This window comes from Perca flavescens, chromosome 4 (genome assembly GCF_004354835.1).
Source record: "Perca flavescens isolate YP-PL-M2 chromosome 4, PFLA_1.0, whole genome shotgun sequence".
NCBI lineage: Eukaryota > Metazoa > Chordata > Actinopteri > Perciformes > Percidae > Perca > Perca flavescens.
In genome coordinates this window covers 20,338,732-20,364,027 of record NC_041334.1, presented here as the reverse complement: position 1 = coordinate 20,364,027, position 25,296 = coordinate 20,338,732, and the positions used below count along the sequence as shown (strand labels likewise).

The 25,296-nt window shown below is 39.5% G+C and overlaps 2 protein-coding genes across 2 annotated transcripts in view; both read right to left on the bottom strand.

Moving 5' to 3' along the window:
- iars1 (isoleucyl-tRNA synthetase 1) overlaps positions 1-25,296 on the bottom strand; it is a 66,409-nt gene that overhangs the window by 35,059 nt on the left and 6,054 nt on the right. Inside the window, exons 8-14 of the mRNA XM_028576050.1 lie at positions 19,661-19,748; positions 18,938-18,998; positions 18,596-18,691; positions 14,397-14,519; positions 9,371-9,462; positions 7,848-7,946; positions 4,145-4,271 (exon numbers count right to left, since the gene is read on the bottom strand). Of these exons, the coding sequence (XP_028431851.1) occupies positions 4,145-4,271; positions 7,848-7,946; positions 9,371-9,462; positions 14,397-14,519; positions 18,596-18,691; positions 18,938-18,998; positions 19,661-19,748 (686 nt within the window). The remainder of the gene's footprint in view (positions 1-4,144; positions 4,272-7,847; positions 7,947-9,370; positions 9,463-14,396; positions 14,520-18,595; positions 18,692-18,937; positions 18,999-19,660; positions 19,749-25,296) is intronic.
- On the bottom strand, positions 11,313-14,025 carry LOC114554305 (desmin). Its single transcript, XM_028576051.1, has one exon. The coding sequence runs from the start codon at positions 13,512-13,514 to the stop codon at positions 12,378-12,380; it is 1,137 nt and encodes a 378-aa protein (XP_028431852.1). The 5' UTR covers positions 13,515-14,025; the 3' UTR covers positions 11,313-12,377.

The following is a 25,296-nucleotide window of genomic DNA, read 5'->3' as shown; positions in this document are numbered from 1 at the left end:
CAGAGTTATCAAAAAAAGCAAAGGGTGGCTACTTTGAAGAATCTAAAATATAAGATAATAAAGAAAACACATTGAATGAGAAGGTGTGTCTAAACTTTTGGCCTATATATATATATATATATATATATATATTAGGGCTGCAACTAACGATTATTTTAATAATTGATTAATCTGTCGATTATTTTTTCGATTAATCGATGAATCGGATAAAAAAAACAACATTAATTTACATCAACTCAATACATGCATACTTATCGTTTTAGTTAATAGTTGTGTAAAGGTAAGTAACCCAAATAGCAGATACAGACAAGACAGACAGACAGAAAGACAGACAGACAGACTTATTCTACAGACAGACACTTATTCAGTAAATTATTACCATCATTGTAGTAAGTGCAAGTTAAGTTCGTTTATACACCACACACTATTATATTTGTCAACAATAACTGATATGGGACAAGCACATAATATATACATGACAACAGATTGAAAAATGAATGGGCCAAAAAAGGCGAGTGAATAAAACCGTGTCTTTAGTCTTGCAAAGTATACCACCCCTGCTTTATTACTGTTATTACCGAGCTAACGCTAGCTTGTCATGCTAGTCAGCTGGATAACGAGTAAACGGCAGCACCAGAAGAGCTACTGGAGGGACGTTACGTTCCTCACTTCATAACGGAACAGAAGTAGGATAGTGTAGTGACATTACCCTGCTGTTGAACTCCCTTCCTCCTCATCAAGGACTCCAACAGGTTTACGTTTTAGGTGCTGACTCATCACCGTGGTGCGCCCGTGCCATGCCGTGTCGTTTTTGCTTATCTTGCAATTAACACGTTTTTGATTTATTTAGTGTGAAATGCTCCCACACCTTGGATGACTTGGGTCGTACTGATTTCTCTGCCTCCGCCGAGTGTTTCAGAACAACGTTACGGGTCACTCCGGTCTCTCTCCGTATTTCCTCTACCCCCGCTCTGCTCTTTTTTCTTTTCTTTCGCTCCGCGCTGCTCCGCTCTGCGCTCAACTCAATTTTTTTTTTTTTTTTTATCTCCGCGACTAGGTGGCCTAATAGTTGCGCGACACAACGAATCGATAATTAAATTTGTTTCCAACTTTTTTAGTAATCGAATTTTATCGATTTTATCTATTCGTTGTTGCAGCCCTATATATATATATAGGGCTGCAACAAGGGCTGCAACAACGAATAGATAAAATCGATAAAATATATATATATATATATATATATATATATATATATATATATATATATATATACACACACACATATATATACACACACACTTTGTATTTGCTTTGATTACATTGTTTAAGTTGAGATTTACACTAAATATTTTATTTAACTGCTACTGTATGAACAAAATGCTGATGTTAAGTGTTTCCAGAACAAATGTTATGGCCCTTTCATTCATATGGCAGAACATTTAACATAAAATTGCGCTATACACTACTTTTGAATTCATTATTGGATTTTGCGTATAACAATGCAATTAATTGCGATTAATCAGGGAAATCATGCAATTAATTAATCGTTGCCCAGCCCTAAAAATAACTAATTAACTGTTTAAAACACCAAGCAAAAACACCAAACATTTCCTGGTTCCAGCTTCTCAAAATGTGAGCATTTGGTGCTTTTCACTGTTTTCTATCGTTGGCCAACAATACAAGCAATTTGAAAATTCAACAATTAATCAGTTAATTAAAAAAAATATATAAAAAAAAGCCTGTATACAGATTATTGGTTGATGATATGTGTGTATTTTGAATAAAATTTGTATTAGTAATTTTTAAAACAAATATCAATATCAGTGTTGGCCTCAAAAAATGTCATCGGTGGGGCTACACTTTGCAATGATTAAGTCAAATGGATTAATGTGTACAATGAAGTATATGCAACCTTTTACGATGTTGTGGACAAATGCAATTTTGTATTTGCCAGTGTAAACTAGGCAACTTAACCCCCTTATTTCGCACAGTTACTTTTATTTGAGGGAATTTATGACATTTTGGGAAACACACTTATTCACTTTCTTGTCCAGTTAGATTTTTTTTTACTGTATTTTATTTGCAAAGGACCATGTGCAATAATAAACATAAATGTTACCAGTTTAATGTATTGCATTAAGCTAATGATGAGAGAATGTGCAGATTAAACAAATGAGATACAACATGTTTATCAGTGAGCTTTAGAGGTGATGGCAGGCGGATTTTGTTACATTTGGACAGAGCCAGGCTAGCGGTTTCCCGTTTCCAGTTTTTGTGTTAACCTAAGCTAACAGGCTGCTGGTGGTAGTTTCATATTTACTGTACATGTAACAGTGGTATTTATCTTTTCATCTAACTCTTTGCAAAAAGCATATTTCCAAAAAATGTCAAACTAATACTTTAAACCCACAGGAATTGAAGCCAATTGTACCCTAATTTAAAGTTATTCGTCATAAAAGTAGGACTACTTCAACACACTTTCTGAGTAACTTTACTTTAGAAAGTATGGTAAAGTGTGTTATCTGGTCTCCTCAGAGAGTCAACCTGTAGGCTCTGCTCTAGTTTTACCACAGCAGCACCAGGTAACATGGCCCAGATACAGCCTGATACACCACCATCAGATACACAAGATGACAGAGTAAAAGAAACTTATCCAGAAAAAGACAGGTACAGAGAGTGAAAGCGCAAAAACAAACATACTGAAGAGATAGAAATCATACTGCCACACACAGACTGACACCCTCGTTTACAGCTTTAGTTTTGGGTGTGTGATTTGCTGCTGAGGGGTGTGTGAAAGGGGCACAAGGGAGCATGAGTATTCTGGAAACAGTCACAATGCTATTTCCAGCAAGCAGGTCGCTGGCTGTCCCTCTTTCAGACAGGGGACCAACACTTCATTTTTCAAACGCTCAAACAACCCAATTCCGACATCTCTATTCAGTTCAGTCTACTTCACACAGTCGGCCGGGTTTGGCAATGAACATCCATAACCAGACAAACCTTCATACAGTTCGGCTTCTCCACTATCTGCTTCTTTTTCCTCTTCCATTTATTTTCCTCGCCCTCTTTTCATCTCTCACTTCTCTATCTTCACCGACTAATTTATTCTGTCCCCTTTCCTCCTCCCACTATTTTTCGTGTCTTCCTTCCTTTCCTCCCCCCGATCGCGGTTTGTCTTAAAGGACCTTTGAAGTCGCCTTAACCGGCACGAAGAGCAACCAAAAACATTTGGGTTCATGTTTATTTGCTGTTTATATTAATGAATCATTCATGTGTTGAGTTGGCAATGGTGCCTGAGGGGAGCTGACTCTGACTGCAGTACAGAGTCACGCTACACTCTCTGGTTTGACACCACAGTCACCGCACTCTGCCATGCCAGAAAGGCTCTCCTACACAAGCCTCCAAATAAACAAAAAGATTGCCGAAAGGAGGTCAGTGTGAAAGAATTTCACTCTGCCAGAGAAGAGTTGGTTTTCTGAACCCCTGCAGCAAACCAATATTCCTTTGGAGAGACATAAGACATTTTTCACCCAACTAATTTCTATGGTAAATAAAAGTGAGAGTTATGGAGGGTTCAACTTTTCAATTAAGCCAAGATTGATTTGTGAGTGCTGCCAACCCTAAGAAAAGAGGAACTGTCTTGGTATTTGGTCATGACACAGACAAATTGTGTCGCCTCCGCAGAGTACAAAGACACATTAGAATCATTAAGTACTCTATTAAAAAGGTGCTCTAAGCGATGTTGGGTGACGTCACTTCTTGTTGACGTTCAAAGTATTGTCAAACAAAACGGAGGCTAGCTCGCCTCTCCCTCCTCCTGTCCCCTCCCCCTCCCTTCTGCGCACTAACCCCCCCAACCCCCACCCCCAAATCCTTCTTGTCGGTTATTGGCTGGAACACTGTTGTGTTTCGTGGTGCAGGTTGGCGCAGTTTGTTTTTGTTGCCGTTTGTGGAGCCTGGGCTGTCTACAGAGACCGCGTTTTTTTGTTGTTGTTTTTTTTACAGTGTGTTCAGGGGACCGGCAGCTCGCGCATAGTGAGGAGATGTTTGCTGTATGTGACAAAAAATGCTGTAGCCTAAAAAACGCGTGACATCACTTAGAGCACCTTTAAAGCACAAGTGCTTATGTGTGTGTTTTTCTGACCTCCTCAAAGTCGTCGCTGACCCAGAGAGGGATCGGCGTTCCCCAGTAACGGTTCCTGGAAATCGCCCAGTCTCGTGCGTCTCTCAGCCAGTTCCCGAAACGCTTCTCACGCACAAACTCTGGAACCCTGCAGAGACAGACATTATGGTGTGTGTTCTGGTATCAGTTATTCTTTTAAAATATAAAACATCCTTTCAACCACAAAGAGATTCAATTCTGCATGTAGGATAGAAGTCTACTTGAAATGACAATTTACAACCCTTTAATCAGGGTTTCTGTGGGGTTCACCAAGTTAAATTGAAGACTTTCTAAAACCTTTTCAACACCACATAGAATGCAATTTAATAGCCGTTTCACAGTTAGTAGGAACAATATTGCCTTGCATTATTTATTATCATATCTATTTTTTTCTGTACTTACCAGCAGTATACTAATAATTCCTAATGATATAATACATTAAGTAGGGCTGGGCGATAGGGAGAAAATCAGATATCACGATATTTTTGACCAAATACCTCGATATTGATATTGCTGCGATGTTCTAGGGTTGACCATTGGTGCATTAACAAAATATCTTAACACTTAGATTTTAGATAAATAATCATCAGTGATGTGGACATAGTCTAAGTGGGGAAAAGGCAAATAATAGAACAGCTGGAACAGTCTGGTAAGTTCAGCAAAGTACATCACTTTACTGTAATGCAGCCTTTAAAACCAGGAAAAGACAACACTTATGTCATATAACAATATTATGATATCAAAAATCTAAGAAGATATCTAGTCTCATATCACAATATTGATATAATATCGATATATTGCCCAGCCCTAACATTAACTTAACGCAACCTGGACTCGGATAAGCAGCATAAATAAAATAGGCATAGATAGATCTATTAACCAATTAAAAGTGATTTATTCATTTAGGTTCATGCCAAATGAATGAGCTTCCAAGATAATATAGCTGGCAGTAGTGACAAAAAGACTGAACAGTCCCACAATCCCTAATGTTTCCCAACAGCCTGGAATCTGACACAAACCCATTTTGTAACTAACGTTACAGGCAAACAAAAGAAAATATTTCAGACTTTTGTTAATCAAATTTAAGATTTAATGAATACCTTCTTAGGCCTTTTTCCTAAAATGAAGTGCTTTGTAAGACCTGCAGATGCCCTGCTAATTTAATGTGCAATACATTTCCTCGCAACAAGAGCAGGCATTATTATGATGTACATTAATATTCCTTATTCCTATTGAGGTGGCTTGTTTTCCTCTTCCTTCTCGTTTTAGCCCTAAAACTACAATTGTGCTGCTCTTTTTATGAAGCTCAACTGCAAAGGTTAACATTCCCTTCAAGGCATCTCCCTCCTCTGCACCCCATTTCTGCTCTCCCATTTTCCCATTTTGCTTCGACCGATATCTAGCTTTAATCCCCTATCTCACAATCTTTTCCTTTTCCTCTCATTTTTTCTGCCGCCCTCTCTTGCTGTGCCAGGCAGTGTTGCTCAGGAGAACAGAGCAGGGGGGGTATAAATTGTCGCCAGGATCCACGCACTAAGCAACGAGTTCATCAATTCCCATTTGTAGAAGGCATTTCTATTTAGGCCCCTAATATATCAATTTAATGATTTTTTTTTCTGCTGCTGCGGCTGCTGCTCACCAGCACCCCTTGAACACTCCTCCATCCCTCGCCCTCCCACTCTTGCTTCATGCTAAATGTAGAATTTAAAGTGTGCTGTCTTGTGCTCGACACACACAGAAGAGCCATTTAACATCTACAAGCTTCTTTTATAAGTCAGAGACACTAGGGATGGATACAAGAGGGAGACAGAGGAACAGAGGTTGTGGACATTGAGCGTGTGCATGATTCAAAAAAAGGTAAGGAGGATAGGAAAATTAGCAAAACAGAGGGAAGAAAAAGAAAAACTGATGGACAACATGCAACTAATAGGGCAATTGAGTATTCAATAAACCCCTTCTCCTGAACAGTGACTGTCCAATCAAGGCTTAGTAACTGTAACTAGGCACGGCAGGTCTGTTAGGCTTTGGATTCATCCACATGTTGAAGCACAGGCCTGTAGTGAGGGGGACACTCGTACATGAAGAGTTTGGTTGGTAGTTTCTTTTTTCAACTCTCTCTAAAACCAAAAGTACAAGAACAAAAGGGTTGGTTTAAATTGTGTGTCTGCCGCTCAAATGTTAGCTGCAAATGTTAACATGTCTGGGTAACTACCTTACTCAAATCTGCTAGCGACAGCTGTCATTTCAGCCGACAGAATTGACAGTTGCCTGCTAGAAATGAGAAGCCTACTTTTGTGTACCCCCGTCTGAAAACAAGGACCCGTTGTTGACTATGAATTTCAAAGTGGTTCAGCAAACAGTTGGGTTTGAATCAAAGAGACAGACAAAAAGATAAGGAAAAGAAAAGTCCTGAGTCATCGTAGGACGAGTCACTTAACACCAAAATTCACACTTATGGTCAAGAAACTACGTTCTGAAATTAGGTGCCACTGTGACCGAGCTTCCTGCACCTTGGGCCTCAAAAGAGACCAGCTCCCCCTGCGAGGACTCATTAATTTGGTCCTTAATTTATTCAGACAGACAGACATCTGGAGAAATCAGTCTGAACTTGCTCAAAATTAGCCTGAGTCTACCCACCGCACCATTTGAGGAAAAAGAAATAAAATGAACAAATCACTATGAGAACATGGTAACGAGTTCTTCGCTTTCTGAAGGATTAATGTTAGAGAATAAGCTTAATTAGAAAGCTGCATAAGAGCATCAACCTCACTGTGCAGCCAAATAGACACAGGGAGGAAATATGTGTGTAAATACTTTGTGTAATTTTCTGAAGTAATATTTCAAGTATATCAACTAAACGTATCATCAAAAAGTATAATTAATTAATGCCATTGAAACGATTAGTCGATTAAATATGTCATTTTTTAAGTAAAATTTACATATTCACTGGATCAAGCTTCTCACATGTGAATATTTGCTGGTTTTCTTAGTTCTATAAAAGAAAAATGTAATATATTTGGGTTTTGGAGCTTAAATCAGACAAAAGATGTCACCTTGGGCTCTGAGAACCTGTGATGGGCATTTTTTGCTAACAGATAACAAATATAGCCTTTAAAGTAGTGTGCGTGTTTGTGCTGGTCTGTGTACATGTGTCTCTGTGCATGCGTCTTTACCTTCCTAGCGGCTACTCATTCATCTCAGTTTGACAGTCCCATTACCAGAGGCAGCTACTGTGGCTCAGAAAGGAGCACTGGGAGCACCAGGGTGATACTACTTAGCAAAGCCATCATGCTGATGCTTTCTTTTGCTCCACGTTCTGCCTTTACAATTAGCTTCATGCTTATGTTTTCTATAAAACATCAGGTCAGTGCGCATCATAATGAAATGCTTTAATGAGGATTTTATCCCCATTTAATGGCAACAAATAAAGGAAAATCCATACAATGACTTGCATTTTAAATCCAATATCTTCAACTTTAAAATTGCTATGCCCAGTAATACAAAGCTGTCCTACAGAGACAAACAACTTGACGTGGTCGTGCAGAATCGCAGCTGTGATTGTTTTGGAACTGCGAATGCTGTTCGTCTTGTCTTGAAATATCTTAGACCACTTGACACTCATAGCTGCCGATTCACGGTCACTTAGCACCAAGCTAGTTATCACCCGTCTCAAAAAACAGCTTACCAGTAGCATTTGCTGTTGTTGTCCAGTAGTTTATCAACCATGTGCTCCACTCGAACAAACCAACTGGGAACGGCCTTGTAGATCAGGGGCGTGTCAGACCTAATGGTAAATAAAACACATTAGATAAAACATATTGATATCAAAGAAAGTTAAGAAAAAATAATATTCCAAAGAATTGATGGAAATTACATTTCTAAGACAAATCGTAATTCATGAAGCAAATCCTGTGTTTTAAAGTTGGACGTTAACGATTGCTATTTACTTATGCATATTGTGTATTTTGTTTGTCCTGCTGATATGCTGTATTGACCGTTGAACAGAAACTGGGCTGGTTCAGTGGCAGTGTTTTTTAGCCACGCTACCAGCATGACTCCAGGAATGTCGCTCGGCCAGGCAGTCCACCACTTAGCTTTTTACCTCAGACTGAAATATCTGAACTATTGGTCATTCATGGTGCAGAGAGACTTCATTTCTAATGAGTTTGATGACCCCCTTTCCTTTCATCTAGCGCCATCATCAGGTCAAAATTTAAATGTGTCCAAATATCTGCAAAACCAACAACATTTCCATCAGTCTCAGTGAACCTGACAGACATACCAGAATGGCAGTGGACTGAGAAAAAGCTGTTCTTTCTCAACCTCAGAAAAACAGCGGAAAATATCATCCAAGTCAAATTAAAATGAAATATATTGTTCTGAATGTACATGTGGTCAGAAAGTAAAAATTAATGTGAAATCTCAATCTCACTTTTTACTAATATAATTATGTTAGCTTGTTTGACACCTTGCTGCCTAACATAGTTCAACATTTTCATTTCCACCACCATTTTGCATTTAAGGAATATTCTTTTCAAGTTTAGTCTAAAGCATAGCTCCCTCCACTATTTCTGCTGTCTTGTCTCCAATGTATGCGTATGTGGTTCCTCAACCAATCAGCGCGCAGCTCATCTAAATATTCATGAGCATACCATATTTGGAAGAAAAGCTCTCGTTCCAAATAGGGCCAAAACACAGGGATGCATAAGGGCCCTTAAAATAGCAACCGGGCAATATTCAGCCCAATCAATGTTACATATCCTATTAGGAGAGCTTAAGGAACAGTGTGAAATACCCTATATAATCATTCTATCACCCCTTTAAGGGAGTTGTAAGGAGTCACTTTAAGGCTGCGTTCAGGCAGGGAAACAGCGATATGCCACAGGGTTGTGTTGCGGGGGGAGTGACAACGAAACGGCCCATTTGTTTGGCATCCTGTTGTGTTCTTTAACCCTCCAATGTAGCACAAGTAGACTTTATATTTCACAGCTACTGTTTTCCGTCAGATCGTTTTGAGATCACAACGTTTCCGACCAAACTTGAAGGCATCTTCACAGAGAAAGAGAGAAAGAAAAGAGACGAGGAAGACAGAGTTTGACTGTGCTTTGTTGTTTCAGCTTTTACCCAAACTCCTGGACAGTTCAGGGCTTTTCTTTTGGGTTTTAAAACTTTCTTGTGGCAGCGATACGATAACAATGTTTGTCTCACCTCCAGCAGAAGGGGTAATTATGTTTGAAAGTGCTGGCATTGACAAGGCGACCCTTCTCCTTCAGCCACTTGATGATATTCTTGTCGGCATCCTATAAAAAAAAAAAAAAAAACACCATAACAAAAGACATGATTTACAAAATGCAGCTTTAAAGAGTAACGTAAAACCAGGCTGAAAAGTGGCGTTTTACGGTTCTCTGTGGTTAAAGTTCCCATGCGGTTGGGTGTGGTCAGAAGTGTGCAGTGTTGCACCGGTTACTATACCCAGCTGTGATGTCATAGTGTACTGAAACACCCTTGAGTACACATGTACATCATTGCTGCAAGGTGAGAAGTTAAAGCAAGGGAGGTCAGTCAGGAAAAACAAGATGTTAAGTTGTTTAAACATGTCAAATCTTCTTTTTATCATCTTTTTCATATAATATTGATATCATATACATTCTGCCATACAAATGTAAACAGTATTTAAAACTGCAGTGAAAAAAAAATAAAGGGATGACCACCATTTTCTGCATCTCAGAAATGAACAGAATTTTTAAGTGCTTAATTTAAAAACACTATAAAATTGTTAAACATTTGTCCTTTATATATTGTTTTGTAAAACTCTTCAAATCAAGAAAATCGTGTATATTCATAATGTGCAGTAGCACAAATACAGCTAAACTACTAGTATTAGACAATATTATCTTGTATCTTATTGTATTTATTTATATATATATATATATATATATATATATATATATATATATATATATATATATATATATAGCGCATTTATATTTACATTATATGTAAAGATTTATTTAAATTTATTGTATTATATATATTATCATATTCAGTACAGACCAGTGGTTCCCTTGTACAAGAGCAACTTATAAAAAGATGTTTACTAAGCAATTTTCAGTATTTTTACTCTATCGACTGTATTTAAGAGAGGTACATAGTGAAACCATACCATTGTAAAACTACTGCAGCACTGGCAGTTTGTTTCCACAGCTATGGCTAGAGCTTACAAAAAGAAAAGAAAATTCTGTATTACTAGGTAATATTATTTTCTCCTTCAGGTAGGTAAGCACTTGGATCCTCAAATGCACCATGGCTTTATGCTTTCCTCATTCAGGTATGATAAATACCACCAGAAAGGTAGGGAGAAATTGTCCGCTTTGGCATCTGGCTCCTTGTTTACGGCAAACAATCTAATATGCAATCAGCCCTGTGCCTTATTACGCACAGCGCAATTCACAGGAAGCTCATAAATATGACTTTTCAGCAATGTGTTTGGCAGACTGTTGGTCGTGACCTCTTTTTAGAGAGAGAGGTTTTAAAAGTTCCTCAGCCAGGAGTACATTTTGTTATGCCCAGACCAAGGCTCATTAAAACATGAAAGAACACCTGTGATGTGGAGATTCATTGGAACTTCGCCCGCAACCAAATGAGAAAATTTCACCAGCTGGCCAATTTAGTATAAACAAGGGTTATTCAATATAATTACTCACACATATTTGTGAGTGCATAGCATAATTACACAGCAATGTTTCCAGATCCAAACAGTTTCTTAATTTGAACCACCCCAGCTAAACCACCAGACCCAGCCTGCCTAGCAACCGAAGGCTGGATTCACACAGCAATTGTATGCCTTATTGGCACATTATTATATACAGGGTAAAGCAAAATACTAAAATTATTATTATCTACTGGGCCTGACTCAGAAAAAAACTTTTTTGCTTTTCAGTACATTTATTGTTTTGTAGGGTATAATAAGGGTAGGAGAAGGTAAAGAGAGACATAGATAGAGAGTAGACGGAGAAGAGGCAAAGTAGACCAGTAAGTAAAGACACATCATTAAAGAGTACAACAGGCAAATCACAAGTGTAAAGAAAATCATCAATGCATTCTTTTGTATGCACTCACTTCAATCTTTATTAAGTAACAGTTGGTCAACATTAGAATAAATGGTCAATGGTTGTGTCTTGTCAAAACATTTGGAATAATCAGGGGGTACTGTAAAGACCAAGCAAAGCTCGGATGATATCGGTTCTGCTGTGTTTAGGTTGAGATGTGACACATCACTGCAGGACAAAGGTGTTTTTTGTAAAGGGGTGTAATGGGATCCTAAAGTTGGATCAAGAGAAACAGTGGCTGCAAAAAGTGAGCAGATGTAGCAAAGGAAATTGACACAAATGGTGAAAGATGTAGTGGAGTTGATTTGGCAAAAAAGGGATGGTGAATTCTGCAAGGGTGTTGTAGGAAAAGGAGTAAAGGAAAAGAAGTTAACTAAGGAGACCTAAGGCCCACAAAAAGGAACCAGGGGGTACTGCTGGTAGAGCTGGTTAGGAAAGGAGGAGGACAGGGTTGTTTTGAGAAAGTGATGTAAGATTGGAAGTACAAACGACTGGGAGAAATAGGGAGGCAAGCAGACACTGTAAGCAAAGACGTAAGGATGATGAGGTCAGGGTGTGGCAAGGTAAGCAATAGGTTAAGAAGGGCTGAGTATCAAACCTCAATACTTGTGTAACACAGAGTGTCCCTTACTGTCGAGTACAGAAGGCTGGCATCAAACGTTTGGTCAGATTTGTAATCTTGTTTACTTATTTATTTGATCAGACACTTCCTGATTAGAATCCAAATTTTGGAGGGAATGAATGCCTTCAAGCCAGCATTTCACAAGAGTAGGCATGCGTTTTCCCCTCAGTTTATTACAATTTTAGAATATTATACTTATATACCGTGTTTAGACATTTTAAATTTTATATCATTATCCCCGTTTGTTAATTGAAAAAAAAGTTTTGTAGATAAAACATATTTCTCAAAGTCAGCTTCATTTTAGCATCTGTACTGAAACTCAGGTGTCAAACCGGCACTGGTATCGAAACATTCCAAACAATACCCAGCCCCTTAGAGTAAGAAGAGTAAAGGGGAAGAATCGGGTGAGATAGGGAAGAATTCTCCACAATGCTCTGCTGGTCTTCTCTGTGGCGGCTTTGGACCCTCCTCTCATCCTGGATATTTAGACATCTTTGGCAATTCCAAGCCTATTCTCCTCTCCCTCCAGCAGCTTCCTGTAAGTGGCGATCTCCGCATCCAGCTTGAGCTTAATGTGCAGCAGTTCCTGGTAGTCTTGGAGATACTTGGTCATCTCTAATTTGGTTTCGCAGAGCTGGGCCTCCAACTGAGCAATGACACCCTCGAGGGTCCCCACCTTATCCATGTGGGACATCTCCATGTCCTCCAGCTGTTGCTCCAGGGCTGCGTTGCGAGCCCTCATCCCATCAATCTGGTTCTGCAGCTCTGTCACTTGGTTGTGGAAGGTCGTGATCTCGTCTTTCATGGTTTTCATTTGCTCTTCGTGTTTGCCAGCATGCTCCTTGAGGGTGTCAAACTTGCTCTTGTACCACTTCTCAGCTTCCTGGACGTTGCGGGCAGCGACCGATTCTATCTCTGCACGCATGTTGCGCAGATAAGCAGCCAGGTCAGGCCGATCGCCATCCAGCTCCGCGGTAATCTTTGAGTCCTCGATCTGCTTCATGAGGTCAGCCACCTCTTCATCATGCAGCTTCTTGAGGAACTCTATCTCGGCCACTAGTTGCTCTATACGCTTCTCCAGCTCAGCCTTCTGCAGAGTGGCACTGTCGACATCCTGGCGAAACTCACTCAGGATCATCTCCGCCTCTTCTTTGAGTGCTAGCTCCTCCTCCAGCTTTAGTCTCCAAACTTCAACCTCTTCTTCAATGTAGCCTCGTTCAATATCAGCTACTCCCTTCTCATTAGTCAGGGCCTCAATCAGCTCCCGCACCTCTTTAAACTTGAGCTCATATTCTTCTCCGATGCCTGTGGGGCCTCCCTTGTAGCGGCCCTGCAGTGCAGCTAGCTCAGCTTGAAGAGCGGCATTTCTCTGCTCTAGTGCCTGGACCTTCTCGATGTATCCTGCAAACTTGACGTTGAGTTCCTGCATCTCCTCTTTCTCGTTGGCATGTTGCTGGTGGATCTCTGTGCCCAACTCAACAGCAGTGCTGCGATAACCGGAGCGCCCACGGCTGTCATAGGAGGATCCACGGCACCGGGAAGGTGACGGGCTCTGAACCCTTACTCTGCCGCTGGAGCCGCTAACCTGCAGGCTCTTCTGGGTGTAAGATGCAGCTCTCATGTTGTGTAAAATACTGGGTTTGTTTTTTAGTTTACAGGAACAGCTGCTCTCTCGGCTTCTCTTTGTGTGTAGCCCACTTCGCGACTGACGCTCCCTCAGATCACCTCCGAGTTTTTATGCGGCAATGAAGAATGTCTCAGACAGCCATGAAACTCACGCTTGGTTTTAACATATTTCAAAAGTGGATTATGACAGACTTTCAGAGAACTGTGGCTGCATGCTCTTTATTAGCTAACGCTGTACTGTTACTGACCAAGCGGGTCAAGTCCACTCCCTGGCATTTGAGCTAGGATGTGAAATAGTGATCCGATCATGTTTGACTGCTATTTTTCACTCACTATCCACTAAGGATGGTAATACAGTTGGGTGTGCCAGGGAGGGCACCCAGTACACTGGTAAACAGTGAAAATGTGCTTTGGCAGCAGGTTTTCCTACACAACTTTGTGAAACTGCTCTGACGCTGATTCCTTTTACTCTCGGCACATCAACGTCAATTGACAACGTTAAAGTCATGCACCTAAAGAAATAATTTAAAATTACATTTGGAAAACATGATGAAAATGTCATATTCTCATCTCAGTTATATTATAAAAAGCATTAAACCTATGACCAAAATTAAAGGGCACGTTTCAGTGCAACTGTTCAGAATGAAAGGGGAAATAAATCCTTATAGAAAGATGTATTATCCAGAGATATAAACAGAGGAAATGGAGAGGAATAGGAGATTGAGTGCTCAGAAAGCGGTAAATGAAATGCTGAATGAAACCAGCTATCAACATCGTTGAGAGTTTTTATATTGTGTATCAGCGGCTCTTACCACGGGTGGAAACCCAAAATGTCTGCTAACCTAATCTACATGTAAATGTCTAATGTGTCACTCACTTTGACGTACTGTCCCGCAAAGTCAGTGACCTCTGAAGTGAAGCAGCCCGAGGCGTCCACAGGGCAGATAGGAGCCTGGTCCCTCTGGATGATCTTGTATTCGGTGCACACCCTGTGATCATCCTACAGAGGGAATAATACAGTTTAAAAGGTTTAGTGAAAAAAAAATGGTCATCTGTGATAATAAACTTAATACCTTTGGGGTTGTTGGACAAAACAAGCAGTTAAACATCTCAGCTTGGTCTTTAATAAATCATGGACATTTTTGATCATTTTCTGGCATTTTACAGATCTAAACAATTCATCAATTGAGAAAATAATTATCTGGTTAATTAATAATGAAAATAACTGTTAGTTGCAGCCCTAATTATATTATAACAAAGTCATGTACAGTAGCCATTTACTATATACTGAGTTTGTAAGTAATTGAGCTACATTATCTTGAGACAGTGACCATTTATTTCAAGCTGTCGATCAAAATAAGTAATTGTCTAACCCCTTCGGCAGCCCGTTTCCCTTGTTTAAAGATAGGTTATGACTCCACATTCATTGCTGGGCTGGATACTTTTTGCAGTGTTGAAAGAAGCACTACTGGCATGTGACAGCTATGCATGAAAGATTGGAGTACTGTCCAGCAGCTGTAAATGTATTTTGTATTCAAACACCCTGTCAAGATCCAAGATGGATGGTTCACAGGGTCATTTCACATCCAGTCATAACAACATAAAATTTGAAAAATGTATTTTGGCAGCACATTTCTTCTCACTATATCTTCAGAGGAAATGCATTTGTGTTCATATCAATGTAAATGTGATCACTAAATAACAAAACTGTTACCAAATAAAAAACACAAACATTTAAATGAAAATGTATGTGGGATGTTTATGTGAAAAGGTTTATTTTACAGCCCCATAGGGCGTGAGCTGCAGTGAAATAGGCACAGAGTGCAGAAGAGGAAGCTAAGAAAGAGAGAAAGTGTGTGTATCCGCAGCTGGCTACAGCCACCGGGGCATCCATCTGCCCTTGACAAGGGCATTTAACCTATTAGCAATGATCCAATACATCTGATGGCACTGTAGGAATACGTTGATACTGTAGCAGGCAATACAAATATTTCCTAACATTTTTGAATAAGCATACACATCAATATGAAATGAGTCCACAAAATGATAAGGAATCAAGATGGAGGGTATGGAAAGACATAACTCTTAATTAAACATTTTCCCCAGACAGGGTCATAGAGCTCAAGACCATTGGGTCCTGATTAGTCTTGATGAAATGCGTTGGCCTTGAGCTCAAGTGGTGAAACACCAAATGTATAAATAATTAATAATATTATTTATTGTTATTATTATTAATCATTTATTAGGGTCAAGTACAAATCTTGTTTCGGGTGAAGTTTAGTCCTACACTTGTGTTGGCTAAAGGCACTCAACGCAGTGCAACTGGAGAAAGCAAGCAAATCGACCACTTTAACAACAACAAAAAACTCTGCTAATTCAGAAAACATAAGGAAATAGAGAAATAGAACATAATGGAATTGTATATCGGTAGAGGCAATGCTTCTATAGGGACACGGACAACTAAACAGGTCTGGATACACGTTTTTTTTTTAATCATGGCATCGAACCATCCATCCACAGAGTTACACCTGACAAAAGCTGACCTTGTTTTCCTCCAGAGTGTGCTCCATATGAGCATCTGCAAGACTGGATAACAAGCGTACTAGAAGCAACGTTTCAAAAGCGCATTTCTCAACTTCATTCCAAATCACTCGAGGAAGAGAAGTACATTGTAATTAAAAAGGGGGAGGCTGGGCGTAGTTAGCCTGACAAGAGACAGGTGGAGCCTCGTGACAGTGACAGAAGGGAGCAGGATCAACGGCAAAGACTGCACACAGTACATGCAGCCACCACAGTACATTGTATATCTGTGCAATTCTGAATTTTGAATAGGCATAGTGATTTATATCTTACATCCGGTTAATCTTGTCTTATAAGTCTTGGTCGGTATGGGTCTTGATTGAGAGTCTTGACCACCAGGCTTATGCCTAAGACTCTGATAAACTGCCAAAGTACATCCATTATACATTAGTATCTGACTGATCTGGAAATGTATCACTAATATATATATATATATATATATATATATATACAGTGGGGGAAATAAGTATTTGACCCCTTGCTGATTTTGCAGGTTTGCCCACTTACAAAGAATGCAAAAATCTACAATTTTAATCACATGTACATTCTAACAGTGAAAGACAGAATCCCAAAGAAAATTCCAGAAAATCACATCATATGAATTTATTAAAATTGATAACCATCTGATGAGGAAAAACAAGTATTTGACCCCCTGGACAAACAGCAAGTATTCTGGCTCCTACAAGCCAGTTAGTCTTTCTTTAAGACACAGCCCCAATCCGAACCAATTATCTACATCAAATACACCTGCCTCACCTCGTTACCTGTATAAAAGACACCTGTCAACACCCAAACAACCAGCATCCAGCATCCAACATCACCACCATGGGCAAGACCAAAGAGCTTTCTACGGACATCAGGGACAAGATTGTTGATCTGCACAAGGCTGGGATGGGCTACAAGAGAATCGGAAAGCAACTTGGAGAGAAAAGATCAACTGTCGGTGCAGTTATCAGGAAATGGAAGAAGCACCACACCACCGCCAACCTCCCTCGGTCTGGACCTCCACACAAGATCTTGCCTCGTGGGGTGTCCCTGATCATGCGAACGGTGAGGAATCATCCCAAAACCACAAGGGGGGAACTGATGAATCAACTGAAGGCAGCTGGGACCACAGTTACAAAAAAAGCGGTTGGTAACACACCACGCCGTCATGGATTGAAATCCTGCAGCGCACGCAAGGTCCCCCTGCTCAAGAAGAAACATGTACAGGCCCGCATGAAGTTCGCCATTCACCACCTGGACGACTCAGAAGAGGCCTGGAAGAAGGTGATGTGGTCAGATGAGACCAAAATAGAACTTTTGGCCTCAACTCAACTCGTCGTGTTTGGAGGGCAAAGAACACAGAGTACAACCCAAAGAACACCATCCCCACCGTCAAGCATGGTGGTGGCAACATCATGCTTTGGGGGTGCTTTTCAGCCAAGGGGACGGGACAACTCCATCGTATTGAGGGGAGGATGGACGGGGCCATGTATCGTGGAATTCTGGACCGACATCTCCTTCCCTCAGTGAGAGAGCTGAAGATGGGTCGAGGATGGGTGTTTCAGCACGACAACGACCCTAAGCACACCGCCAAAGCAACAAAAGAGTGGCTGAAGAAGAAGCACATCAAGGTTCTGGAGTGGCCTAGCCAGTCTCCAGACCTGAATCGATTGAAAATCTTTGGAAGGAGCTTAAAATTGAGTTGCCAGGCGACAACCTCGGAACCTGAATGATTTGGAGGCTGTCTGCAGGGAGGGTGGGCCAACATCCCTGCGAAATGTGCACAAACCTTGTCACCAACTATAAAAACCGTTTGACATCTGTGCTGGCCAATAATGGCTTTTCTACAAAATATTTAACATGCTGTTTGTCCAGGGGGTCAAATACTTGTTTTTCCTCATCAGATGGTTATCAATTTTAATAAATTCATATGATGTGATTTTCTGGAATTTTCTTTGGGATTCTGTCTTTCACTGTTAGAATGTACATATGATTAAAATTGTAGATTTTTGCATTCTTTGTAAGTGGGCAAACCTGCAAAATCAGCAAGGGGTCAAATACTTATTTCCCCACTGTGTATATATATATATATATATATATATATATATATATATATATATATATATATATATATATATATATATATATATATATATATATATATATCTCACTTGTAAGTAGTTGATAATCCTCGACTTCAGTTAGCAGTTTTTATATCTTGCTATTATACACTTTATAGTACTTTTGGTGAACTACAGTAGTGAAACAATTAGTCAATTGACTGGTTATATACTAATAAAAGGATCATTTATCAAGTAATAATTGCTAACCTATTGCTAGTCTGTGCTTTTAAAATTTGCCGTTTCAAATCAGTGTCTTTGGTCACAAAATGAATTGCGGTGGGCAATTTTTATTTTTTTGTGACATTTTATAAACCAAAAGATTAATCTCTTGATAAAAAAACAAATAAAAAATATGCACAAAGCAGGAGAACAGTGAAAGACCACTCACAGCTCCAAAGTAAGGTGCCTGGTGGACTACTCCTGTGCCCTCTTCCTCCTTGACGTAGTTATCCATCACCACCTGGAACGCTCCTTGCTCCCCACACTGAAGATAAACAAAGAGGAGGAGAATTAGATAAAGGAGGGATAGTGGTGTGAAGAAGCAAAAGAAATAGAGCCACAGATAGTGATAGACAGAGAGAGATTAAGAGACAGATTTTGAGAATGTAAACTGAGATGCCAATTTGTAGTCAGACAGATAATTTAGGTGAGACATAGGTCGGTCTACATTTTGTGGCAAACAATACGTAAGCCAGTGAAACGGCCAGGAACAAGAACAAAGACTACTAACCTTGGTAAAGTACTGGAAAAGAGGCTTGTATTTTTTCCCTTTCAGCGTCTTGCCGGGAAATCTAAAAAACACATAAAAAGTCCCTGTTTCAATATCTGTAATTCACCTTCATCAAATTTACTCATATTTGTCTAAACAGTATCCTCTGACTGTTCAGTTGTTGATACTACCCAACCCTCAGATTGCTGAAAGGTTGTTGCAGCCCGACAGAAAGACTGTCAACACTACTAAGGGCTGAGTCTTACAGTCTAAAGCCACGCTACATTGGTGCTATTCGCTAAATGTGATGTCGGCATGCTAACATGCTAACAATGACGATGACAGTGACGTGAACCGATCTATTCTGGGGTAAGGGAAAACGCTCTGGTTTGTTTGCATTTCTTTAAGTAGGGCTAACAAAAATAACGGCATAATAATGAATTTCTTTGACGTGCGATTAACGTACATGTGTTTTGTAATTTGGGCCTTGGGCCTCCTTGAGCAGAAATGGATAAACAAAAGGGTCTTTTAAATGGCAAATTCAGTTTCAAAGCCCTTCTAGATTGTTCTCTCAACAAGACTAATGCTATTTGCATGTGCTATTGATTTTTATTGAGTTACCACTGGAGTACACCAAGTCTCAAATACCACTTGCTGGCCAAGCATACAGCCAAAGGCAGGCCATGCTGGATAGTTTGCAACAGAGACACCTGGACAACTCTATATAGGGTCGTGTATACTTACTTGTCCAGGATAGTGTACTCGCTCTCTGACTTAAACAGAGCTCCAAGCCTGGCTTCCATCAAAATGTAGGTCTTCTCTGTGGCGTTTTCTGAGAGATGAACAGAAAAACACAGGTGAATGACTCATCCCAAGGCTCCTTATATTAAATCCTGTATCGCTACCTACTACTCTTTTAACAACACATCCCATTTCAGGACACAAACAGTAAGAACAATGAGATTAAAGAGCACTGACGTGACATAAAAATAGTATAAATCTCGTCCCATTGAGTGTGTCATTTTTAAAATCAGCAAAAAATGTTAGAAATTAAGAGCCTGACTGAAATAAGCTTTTCAATTTTAGAAGGGAAGCACCAATCCAATACTATATGTAACTTATTAACTTACTTGTATTCTACTACTTAATTGTTTGTTTTTATTCCTTGTCATTTGAATATTCATTGTTTCATAAAGCATAAAAGAGAGAAAGTAGGTTACAAACAAAAGACAAAGATATAAACCGTACATCCACAGACACGAGGCCAAAGAAACTGTCAGGGGACAGTAATGGCTATTGGGGTGCTGTGGGTGGTGGCGTTGCTGAATGAATAAAAACAACATTGATTTACACATCACACATGCCGAGGGTGTCCAAACACTTAACTGTGTGACCACTAGCACAATCGTGGTTAAGTGCACATTTTGAAAATAAATAAAAACAACATTGATTTACACATCACACAACTATTTAGCAACAGTTTTTAACAGTTGAAAATGGGGGCAGGGTTGCGCGACTTTGGCTACATTGAACTGCTACTTTGCGGACCATTACCGGAGCGTATGTGCAGCGGAATGTATGTTGTAACTGCCTACAGCAGCTACGCACACACGGGTGGAGTAGGATTGTGGGAGTCACAGGCGAGATGGAGAGCTTTGCTCTGGGATTGTTGTCGTTTCGGTTTTTGGAGCTGGCACAGCGCTGTGAAAATGTCAATCTACTGTCAGCTGTTATCGGAGGAGGCAGGTGAGGAAAACAAGAAATAAAACCAGAAGCTATCAAAATGAAACATTTCCTGTATATCAGTAGTTTAATTTAAAATAAATAATTACACTTTATGATCCATTTCTGTGTAAAAGGGCCGCACACACCTCGCGTAAAAAATATAAATAGAAGACTGTCCTATTTTTGCGCTTGTAGAGCGGATCTCCGCCAAGCAGACACACTACTTACGCTGCTCTCGTACCCGGTGTAGCCAGTTTCATTGGTTATAATGAAAGCGGAGTGTTGGAACGTCCGCTCTGCATACAATGCAATGTAGCCAGCCCGTAGGTAAAATGAATTGAACTTTTAAAAGGCGAGGAAAGAGAAGCGAATTGCCTGGATGTGTGAAAACAGCTTTATCTCGTGCATCCGTTTTTTCTTTTTTTTGTGTATTTTTTAGCATAATTATATAATTTTGTCATTCTTTCAGGGGGGGGCGGGGGGTAATGGTAACATTAATGGTAGGGGAAACACTGGGACTTATTGAAAAGTTGCCACCAAAATGTAGGATAACATTTTAGAAAAGTGAACGCTTCTGGAAACCTGGCCAAATGGAGATTTTAGGAAAAATAAGAGAAGTTGAGAACAACAAGGACAACAGTTGTGAAGAGGGCAAAAACCAAACGGCCTGAGACAGTGAGACACAAAAAGAGAGAGAAGGGGGCAGCATCAATAAAATATGTTTCTTCCCCTCAGTGGTGTGACAAATGATTGCACAGCTCAGACCTGCTGCTGCTGACAGCCCTCAACTCAAACAGCAACAAAGGCAGCGAGGGAAAGAGACAGACCCAAAAAGAGACAGAAAATAAGAACAACGAAGGACAAAAACAGGTGGATGTGGAGCCAAAGAGAGCGATAAGAAAATGAGGGGGGGAAAAGGCAATAAAGATGGAGCAAGAGAGAGGATGGGAGATAAAAAAAGAACGACTGAGCTGATACAAAAAAACATTCATTGGTATTCCAAGGCAGTCTCCCATGCAGCAGAGCACAGGCGGTGCAGTTAGGACGACAGACTGTGCTTCAACAGTGCCCCCTGCAGGATCAAAGAGGCCATGACACACTGGTATGAATCTAGGTCATCCTTTTAAAAATCCACCAGTTTATCTCACAGGGAACCAAAAACTAAAGCACGAGGGTTACAGAAAAGCACTAGCCACCTCTCTGGAGTATTTTGTTGGTTTTCTTTTTATATTTGAACAAGGACACTTTTTCAAGCAACCTGATTTCAGGCACATCCACATTTCTCAGGTCTAAAAAAAATCACACACAAATGTAGACAACTTTGAAAATAAATTACAAAATCAATAACGGCTGAATTTTATTTAGCTGCTTCAGTTTCAGGGTCCTGGTGTTGTGCCACTGTTATTTCTTACGAAATTAGCTGATAAATTAGTTATACATATTGGGTTAAAATTGATGAGTATTTTCTTTTTTGATTAGTTTTTAAAAAATGAAGTTTTATGCTCTGTGTATCTGAGTCTCAACTTTTCAAAGCCCGAAAAGACATCTTAAAAATCTCTTATTTGATAAGGCCAAAAAGTCAAGATATCCAATTTACATTGATATGAAACTTAGAGAAAAAAGAAAAAAGCAGGTGTTCATATTTGAGGACGTGAAACCTGCAAATGTTTTCTCAAAAACTGATTTAAACAGTTAATTGAATACCTAAATTGTCATACATCAATTATTTGTCAATTAGCTAATAAACCCATCACTTTAGCTAACTAACTATAATACACTCAGTGACCAGTTTATTAGGCACACCTCGCTAAAACCGGATGTAGGCTAATACAACTAGGGCTGCAAAACATTATGTCCATTATCAATAAACGGATTAATTGTTTTGTCTAGATTATAGTTTAAATGCCCATTATAATTTCCCACTGGCTTAAGTCACATCTTCAAACTTCTGTTTTGCCCTTCCAATCATTGCAGCTCTGAATACAACGTCCCTGTAAAAAGATGATTTAAAATGAATGGTGGTGGTCAAAATATTAGAAATACCCTCACTATAACAGTACAATTTAAAAGGACCACAAACTACGGCTTTCAAAATGACCATAAAGTTGAATCAAAACCTCTCTAAAACTGATTCAATATGAACATTATAACTTTATGAGGGTAGGATTTAATGCAGGGCTGTTGTATTAGACTGCATTAGTTTTAGCTAGGTGTACCTGATAAACTGGCACCTGTGTGTCTATATGTATATATACACTATTGTGTCTATTGTATATATATTATTGTGTTTATTGTATACAGTTTATATTATTGGTCTGACAGCAGTGTAGTCTTGAAGCAGAAATACTTGATAAAAAGGCACCTTCTTAACATTCTTAAAATTAAAAAAACCTAATATCGTAAATAATATATATAGTTTTGTTAAATTTGCTTTAGAATTAAATATGGATGTTGTCTCAAGTTGTGTATTAAAGTCCTTTCAATTTGAGAAAGATATCAATTTTCAGGTTAAATTTGGATCACATTTGTGCCTTTACAAACGATCGATTTGAGATGGTGCCATTAGGACGTCTCCAATACAAATTGCAAAAACACTTGTAAGTGCAACCTGTTATATGGAAATCATTAGCAAAGTTATTACACAACTATATTTAATTGTCTTTTGTTTAAATCTGACAGGGCCATTTTACGTGGGCGAGTCTTCATGCACTTGGAGGACAGATAATGTTTTTAATGTGCCCTCATCAGTTATGTGTAAGCATCAAGTTACTGCTCATGAATGTGAAGCGTCTGGTTAGATGTAGATAAAAACAAAGTCCCTGTCACTGAGAGACTCTTGTCATATAACAAAAATAAATTCTCATTTCATCAGCTAAGACTCAGCTAAGCCAAAGGCTAGAAACTCCAACACATTATGGTACAGAAATCCCTTCCTCTGGGTGCAAATTTGCCAAGGCAGCACTCCCTCTCTGTTAATTAGTTTTTGTTTGTTCTTTCTGAGTAAAAACACCCATCAGCTGATACCGTGGTCCAGAACAATCAACCCACAAGGGAAACAAGATTTTCAGCCAGAAAACTTGGCCTTCGGCTACAGCATTTAAGCAACATCGTTCAACAAAACTAACAATCCTGTCAATTCAAGTAATCCACAACACAAACAACTTTGAAGGCAGGATAAGAGAGCAGATATGTCCTCTTTTTTTTTTTTTTTTTTTCTTCTACAATGACTTGAAGAAAGTACAGACGACAGCAACAGAATAATGGTGTTTCTTCACAACAATCAGAAAGTATCCTGACCACAGGATAACACACTGGGAGCAGATTCTATTTGTACAAAAACATTTCAGACTAGGGCTGGGCATTAGGGAGAAAATCAGATATCACGATATTCTTGACCAAATACCTGGATATCAATATTGTGGCGATATTCTAGGGTTGACAATTGGTGCTTTAACAAAATATCTTCACACTTAGATTTTAGATAAATAATCATCAGTAATATGGACATAATGTCTAAGTGGGAAAAAGGCAAATTATAGAACAGCTGGAACAGTCTGGTAAGTTCAGAAAAGTACATCACTTTACTATGATGCAGTATGTCATGTCACGGTATTGCGATATCCAAAATCTAAGACAATATCGATATAATATTGATATATTGCCCAGCCCTATTTCAGACCAACAAGTTCCGCAGAGAAACATTCTGTACCAATCAGCACATCAACATCATCATTTGTTTTTTATGTCGGCACGAGTGACCAAACCCTAATTTTCAAAAACCTACGCCGTGGCACAATTTCATACTACACACCAGTTCTAAGCAGGTTTTGAGTGTGTAGTGTCTTCACAGTGGAAAAGTGACAAAATAAATATTCTCAAAACAGTTAACATGTATACTTAAAAAAAACTTGATCTTTAAGGGTCCCATTGACGGACACTTTCTTCACTCAATCAAATAATTCTAACTAACTGGGGATGGTGGTGAAATAGCTCCAGCAACACGTCAAAAACAAAAAAAATGAAATCACAGTTTGATTGACATCTAAAGGCCCGGACGCATAGAGCCGATAATTGGCCGTTGGACAGTCTGGCGAGGTCAGTGAGTCGAGTCTGTTCGGTGTGTTCCATGCCTTCGGCCTTCATTTTGGCCGATTTGACATGTAGAATCGGCGGGGCGGGCACTGCTGGCAGTCGGACTCAAATGACCCATCTGATTGGTAGAGTGTTAACCCAGAAACGGGGAGCGGAATGAGCGTGACTAGAGTCTCTCAAAATCTGATGAAAATCTTTTAAATTGACCTTTGTTGATCTGAAATGAAGACAGATTCAGCAACTGCATCGCCTATTTCTCGCTTAAAATGTTTTCAGAAACACGTTTCGGTGAACTATTTTAGTACAATATGAGATCGTATTCTGAACAAGCTGCCATGACAGTCTGGCTTTGAATTTCCGGAGTAACGACCCACGTGACGCGTTCGTCCAAAGCTGCTGGTTTTAATTTTTGGGCGACAATACAGATTAGCGATGCCTGCTGTTATGGATAGTGCTGGGCATCGTTCAAAATCTTTCGATCCGGTGCCAATTTCGACACCTCAGTTTCGATGCGGGTTCCTAACAATACTTTTTTCGATACCATAGGTTTTAAAATCCATTTC

Excerpts from the sequence above, each read along its gene's own strand:
- LOC114554305 (XM_028576051.1), bottom strand. The coding sequence starts at position 13,514 with ATGAGAGCTGCATCTTACACCCAGAAGAGCCTGCAGGTTAGCGGCTCC.